The sequence below is a fragment of the Oryza glaberrima genome, chromosome 7 (assembly GCF_000147395.1).
Source record: "Oryza glaberrima chromosome 7, OglaRS2, whole genome shotgun sequence".
NCBI lineage: Eukaryota > Viridiplantae > Streptophyta > Magnoliopsida > Poales > Poaceae > Oryza > Oryza glaberrima.
The window spans coordinates 10,215,646-10,223,042 of NC_068332.1; the positions used below are offsets into that span (position 1 = coordinate 10,215,646).

Sequence of the window (7,397 nt, forward strand, 5' to 3'; positions counted from 1 at the left end):
CTATCCTAGCAACGGCACGGCCTGCCATCCTCCATGGAGCTCCATCTCCCCTAAGTAGCAACAGCGGCGCAGTCTACCACCTTCCATCCCTCCATCACCATCCCAGGTTCGTGCTCCTCTAACCACAATCCCTATTGTTGATTCCAAGATCCATTTGGTTCATGCAGATCTGACATCTTCCTCCCCCAATAAACCTCAGGTTTTTCTGCGATCCAAGATGGCACCTGAGTCCTCCCAGCCGGCCAAGAAACGCCGCACCTACAGGTGCAGGTGCTGCGGGTTCCCCAAGAAGGGCCATGTCTGTGCCGCGGCTGCTGCTGCTCCTGGTGATCTGCCGCTGCTTCCCTCGCCAGAGGAGGAGGAGAAGGTCGACGGGATCAGCGCTCTCCCCGACGACGTCCTCCACACCATCATCTCCCTTCTCCCGACCATGGGTGGTGCCAAGACGCAGGTCCTCTCCTCCCGTTGGCTCCCGCTCTGGCGCTCCGCCCCTCTGAACCTCGACGACGCCGAGATTCCCGACCTCTGGGAGGACTTCCTCCTCAACGTCATCACGGAGATCATCACCGACCACCGGGGCCCGACCTGGCGCCTCTCCATCACCAAGCTCGCCCGCGTCAACGAGTTCCGCGGCGACCTCGTCGCCACCCTGGACGACCTGCTGCGATCCGGGACGCTGGACGGCCTCGAGGAGCTCCGGTTCCACTACCGTCCCAACATGACGGCGCCCGATCCGCTGCCGCCCGCCGCGACGAGGTTCTCGTGCCTCCGCGTCGCGAGCTTCGGCTTCTGCAGCTTCCCCGGCGCCGGCGTGCTCGGGGGCGTCGCGTTCCCGAACCTGCAGGAGCTGACGCTGCTAGCAATCACCAACTCGGAGGACACCCTCCACGCCATGATCTCGGCATGCCCCGTGCTGAGAAGCTTGCTGCTGCGCGACAACGATGCGTTCCGCCGTGTCCGCATAAGTTCCCCAACCCTGGTGAGCCTCGGCTTGTGCTCGCGCACCTCGGATATGGAAGAACTCATCATCGACAACACACCGAGCCTGGAAAGGCTGCTTATGTTCAGATCATCCGATAAGTTGCCTAGGGTTGTCAGTGTGTTTTCTGCACCCAAACTTGAGGTGCTTGGCTGCCTATCGGATGGCATCTCTGATGAACACTATGGGGTTGTAGTTTGGCCGGTTAGTACATGCAGCCATCGATCGATTATGCATCTTTTTATTTTCTATGTGGCCTAACTGAGACATTAATCACCTTTATTTTTGTACTTCATGCATGATTGTTTCAGCAACAACTCAGGGTCAATTCGATGGCAATGCTGCGCACAGTAAAGATCCTGGCATTTAGGATTGAGGAGAATAGCCTGGATGCAACCGTTCATATCCTCAGATGTTTCCCGTGCGTGCAGAAGCTTCATATCACGGTGAAGTGACTTCTGGTTTAGTTGTAAATGATTATGTTAATTGTTCCTGTTTGAACTTCATGCATGTTATTTATTTTTGAACTTCATGCTATGCTTTTCAGCTGGCAGAAGGTCTTTTTGTTCCAGATATCCATAATGGTCTTGTAGATGATGCTGCTGCTATTGAATGTCTCGACCTCCATCTCAAGGAAATAGTGGTGAGAAACTACAGAGGCCAGAAATCACATGCTGCTTTTGCAAAATTCTTTGTTCTAAATGCCAGCGTGCTCAAGGTGATGACATTTCGAGCCTGTGTGAGATTGAGCAAAAAGTGGCTGTCAAATCAGCGCAGGCTACTTCGCTTGAGGGAAAAAGCTTCTCCAAATGCTCGATTTGAATTTTCATGTGACGGCTATTTTATGGATTATTATTACAACCATTCACAACGCAGTCATCAGCTGTCAGTAGGTGATCCCTTCGACGACTAATCCTGTTATTGCTCTTTGCGATGTTAATTGAGCGGGATATATGTACCTTTTGCCCATTTTTGTGCTTGTCCAAGCAAAACGTGCTGTCTTAATTAATATTTCTCTATCTTTGCATACTGGAGTATGCATTCTGAATTTTGGTGGTGTGTCATGATATAGCATATTGCATGCCATCAAAGGATGGGTTCATAAGTTGTAGCAAGCATACATTTGTTCTGCCAAACTAAAGAAGTTATGTTGATGTAAGTTTTCTATGCTAGCTTCCGATTTACAGAATGAATGTATAATTAAGTCCGATGCTTGCTAATTTGATGGGATTATAACTGCAATATGAACTAATTGATCGTGTAAAATCTAATTATTAACTTTGTTGCTTGTGACCGTTTATTTTTTGTATAATGTAGTTTTACTGATGATGATTATTATTACTATACATATATATTTGCTTCACATACATTAAAATGATTTAAAATTTTAAAACAGTAAAGAATTCATTAGTTTGTGTTGCTGCTGCGACATTGAAGTGTTGTAAATAGAGATTGATCCTTCAGTCACTGCGAAATTAATGGCAAAACTTGTGAACCTTAGTGCCACTTTTCTTTTATTAATATGCGTGTGCTAGAAGATTTTACTAATGAGTTAATCATGAGATATAATAAAAGTAATTTTGTTTTAGTGAAAAATTGTATTGCCGAAAATCATTTCGTTAATTGAGATACATATGCTCATGATAATCTGTATGTATTCCAATACACACACACGCGCACACACAACACACAACATCACACACGCGCGCGCGCGCACACACACACACATTTTTTCCAAAAAAAAAAAAACGTATTCTAGCTCAAAAATTTGAAGAACGGTTACTCCAAAATTTGAAAGTATAGGCTCATGTTTCATTCTAGCTCATTCCTCCCCGAATCGAAAAGCTTGAGAAAAAAAGCTCCGATCCATCTCCCCTAGCAACGGCACGACCTGCCATCTCATCCTCCATGGAGCTCCATCTCCCCTAACTAGCAACGGCGGCGCAGTCTACCACCTTCCATTCCTCCTCCATCTCTGTCCTCCCAGGTTCATGCTCCTCCAACCACAAAAATCTATCATTGATTCCAAGATCCATTTGGTTCATCTAGATCTCATCTTCCTCCCCCAATAAACCACAGGTTAATTTTTCTGCGACCCAAGATGGCCCCTGAGTCTTCCCAGCCGGCCAAGAAACGCCGCACCTACAGGTGCAGGCGCTGTGGGTTCCCCAAGAAAGGCCATGTCTGTGTCGCCGCCGCTGCTGCTGGTGGTGTTCTGCCGCTGCTTCCCTTGCCGGAGGAGGAGGAGAAGATCGACGGAATCAGCGCTCTACCCGACGATGTCCTCCACACAATCATCTCCCTTCTCCCGACCATTGGTGGTGCCAAGACGCAAGTCATATCCTCAGCTGTTTCCCGTGCTTGCAGAAGCTTCATATCACGGTGAAGTGACTTCTGGTTTAGTTTGTAAATGATTATGTTAATTGTTCCTGTTTGAACTTCATGCATGTTATTTATTTTTGAACTTCATGCTATGCTTTTCAGCTGGCAGAAGGTCTTTTTGTTCCAGATATCCATAATGGTCTTGTAGATGATGCTGCTGCTATTGAATGTCTCGATCTCCATCTCAAGGAAATAGTGGTGAGAAACTACAGAGGCCAGAAATCACATGCTGCTTTTGCAAAATTCTTTATTCTAAATGCCAGCGTGCTCAAGGTGATGACATTTCGAGTCGGTGTGAGATTGAGCAAAAAGTGGCTGTCGAATCAGCGCAGGCTACTTCGCTTGAGGGAAAAGCTTCTCCAAATGCTCGATTTGAATTTTCACGCGACGACTATTTTATGGATTATTATTACAACCATTCACAACGCAGTCATCAGCTGTCAGTAGGTGATCCCATCGACGACTGATCCTGTTATTGCTCTTTGCTATGTTAATTGAAGGGGGTATATGTACCTTTTGCCCAGTTTCATGCTTGTCCAAGCAAGACGTGCTGTCTTAATTAATATTTCTCTATCTTTGCATACTGGAGTATGCATTCTGAATTTTGGTGGTGTGTCAAGAAATATAGCACATTGCATGCCATCAAAGGATGGGTTCATAAGTTGTAGCAAGGTAGCATATATACATTTGTTTCTGCCAAACTAAAGAAGTTATGTTGATGTAAGTTTTCTATGCTAGCTTCCGATTTACAGACTGAATGTATAATTAAGTCCAATGCTTCCTAATTTGTTGGGATTATAACTGCAATGAGAACTAATTGATCGTGTAAAATCTAATTATTAATTTTGTTGCTTGTGACTGTTTATTTTTTGTATTATGTTGTTTTACTGATGATTATTATTATTATTATACATATATATATTTGCCTCACATATATTAAAATGATTTTAAATTTTAAAACACTAAAGAATTCATTAGTTTGTGTTGCTGCTGCAATATTGAAGTGTCGTAAATAGAGATTGATCCTTCAGTCACTGTCAAAATTAATCAAAACTTGTGAACCTAGTGTTTTTTTCTTTTATAAATATGCGTGTGCTAGAAGATTTTACTAATGAGATGAATCATGAGATATAATAAAAGTAATTTTGTTTTAGTGAAAAATTGTATTGCCGAAAATCATTTTGTTAATTGAGATACATATGCTCGTGATAATCTGTATGTATTCCAATACACACACGCGCACACACAACACACAACATCTCTCACACACACACACACATTTTTTCCAAAAAAAAAATAAATCAGACTATTTTGATTGGAAATAGTGTATGTGCATGATGACTTAGTTTCATATCGATATTGTAGCAATGGTGCAACAACAACGTATTACTCCAAGATATATAATCGTGGTGTTGTCTTGAATCACACATGGATCTATATCCAATTTTGTTATTAGTCCGACAACCTCTTCTTGTACCACGACCTTCCGTTGTCCCATTTGTAATTCTCTCTGAGTTGAGTTCTAGAAGTCCTACTATTGTTTTCTATCCAATATTTCTTGGAGGAAAAGGTCCAAATACCCCCCTCCCCCTAAACTTTGGATGGAAGTCCATATAGCATCCTAAACTTTAAAACCGGGCATCCAACCCCCTAAACTTTACAAAACCGTTCATATAACCCCCTAAGGTGGTTTTGCATATTTTAAAAGCTTAAACGAATAAATTTAAATATAACTAATATAACATATTTGCATATCATCAGTTGTAAGTCATCAATTTGTACTTATACCATGATACCGTACTATTGTTATGTTGCTGCTTGTTTTTAAGTGTGAGTTAACGAGTGGTAAAAAGAAAGATTTAAGTAGAGATTTTAATATATATGTCCGATGTGTATGTCACGTGATCAAAGTCATCCAATTTATATACAAATTAGATAAAAACCACTATACAAAACCACCACAGAGGGTAATATGATTTTTGCAAAGTTTAGTGGGTTGGATGTTCGGTTTTAAAGTTTAGGGTGCTAGACGGACTTCTATCTAAAGTTTGTGTGTGTGGGGGGAGGGGGGGTATTTGGACTTTTTCCTTTCTTGGATGACGGTCCGAGTGTCTCAGTCCCATTCTTGTCCCATTTTTGTGCTTGTCCAAGCAAGACGTGTTGTCTTAATTAATATTTCTCTATCTTTGCGTACTGGAGTAGGGAATTTTCGTGGCGCCAAGCAATAGCATGGATGCCATCAAAGGATTGGTTCATTTGTTCTGCCAAACTAAAGAAGTTATGTTGATGTAAGTTTTCTATGCTAGCTTCCGATTTACAAAATGCATGTATAATTAAGTCCGATGCTTGCTAATTTGATGGGATATATTAATAACTACAATGTGAACTAATTGATCATGTAAAATCTAATTATTAATTTGGTTGCTTGTTCCCGTTTATTTTTGTATTATGTAGTTTTACTGATGATGTTGACTGATGACAGCACAGATTATTCCAAATGGTGCAATATCTCAGAGAAACTTACATAAAAAATACTGTAAATCAGCGTTACTGGAATAATAGTACTGTCAGGATGGATTTCATAAAATCTATATGATCATGATAACCTTAATTAAGATAACTTGGTGACTCCACGTGCTTTGCTGCAGGAATTACTAAATAATATATATATATATATATATATATATATATATATATATATATATATTAACAATCGAGCTAAGAGAAAAATTATAATGAAACATCAGAGTTAATCAATACTTATCATAAAATAAACAAATGATACCTGCGCTATATTTTTTTGAGGGGGTAATGTTAAATATTATAAAAATGATAGATACATTTGTTAAAATATTATGAAAATGATGTGAGGAGTGATGATTGGATATGCTTGCATGTTAATTTATAGAATTAAATAGATTGTGTAGATGATATTGCGTGCTTTCATGAGGTTAAATATATAATTATTGCTAGTGGGTAATGATGTGATATGGTTGTATGTTGAGTTTTGGACTTAGAGTGTTATCACTTCATAGAAAGTATAGATTTAAATCACACAAAATTACCATGAAGAGTCATAGATTCATCCTGACATACAACTTCTCCAAGCAGGTAAAATATCTGAGGTGGACAACAGCAGCCAGGTTAGGACCAGTAGATTGAAGAACCAAAATTTTCGTAGTGGGCACTGACGCAGCCACGTTACCAGGGGGCATTTCCTGGACGGCACAAATAAAACAAACATTAGCATCTGTGCTAAATGGAATCAGTGTTATATATAAATCACCTCCTAATACAATCACCTACTGACCTTCTCAAACAGCTAATAGCAGGCTAAAGTGAACTATATATAGCTGCTAAATTATCTATTGGTGCAAAAATAGCTAGATCCTAGCTACTTAAACAGCTATATCCAGAGATACCGGTAGCTATACCAGTCCCAATCTCAAGTCTGGAGATGAAGCTGTGCAGGAATCCAATATCTCCTGTATAGGTGATTACCCGGAAGCTCGGAGCGCCATCGTCCAACAAAGCTGACATTGGTCTTTCTAGGAGCGGCGCATCCTTAATAATTACCTCTTAGAACATGACCCCTTGATTTAGACCGTGTGTGGCACCTATGCATATATGCTCCTCAGTGATGCAGACTCGATGTGAAGATGATGCAACCCAATGGTGTAGTTGACTTGGAGGCTCTCAAGGGCCAGGCAAGCAGAGCATGAAGAGCATCCTCCGAGGAGGTGACAGAATGGAGGTTGAGCTTCCTTAGCTTCGGGAAATTAATGGAGTAGCTGGCTGATGATGTCATCATGTAAATGGCAGCTTAAGAAGCTAACCACCTCCAAGCTAGGTAGAGGAGAAGTGAAGTGCATATATTACTAGTAAGTAGTTCATGTCATTTGCCTGATCAGTCATCGTGGTGTTGCCATGCATTAGTGAACTGAAAATCAAGGTGGGAGAACCTGTTCATCTTAGAAAACTTTAGCCAGTCCTCGAGGTCATGTTGCAGTGTTAGAGGTGGTCAGAGATGAGGACC

At 41.5% G+C, this 7,397-nt stretch overlaps 1 protein-coding gene across 1 annotated transcript; it reads left to right on the plus strand.

Moving 5' to 3' along the window:
- The first annotated feature begins 217 nt into the window (after positions 1 to 217).
- LOC127779291 (putative FBD-associated F-box protein At5g56440) lies at positions 218 to 1,892 on the plus strand. Its single transcript, XM_052306022.1, has 3 exons — positions 218 to 1,183; positions 1,291 to 1,425; positions 1,527 to 1,892. The coding sequence occupies exons 1-3, from the start codon at positions 218 to 220 to the stop codon at positions 1,890 to 1,892; spliced, it is 1,467 nt and encodes a 488-aa protein (XP_052161982.1).
- The last annotated feature ends 5,505 nt before the right edge of the window (positions 1,893 to 7,397 follow it).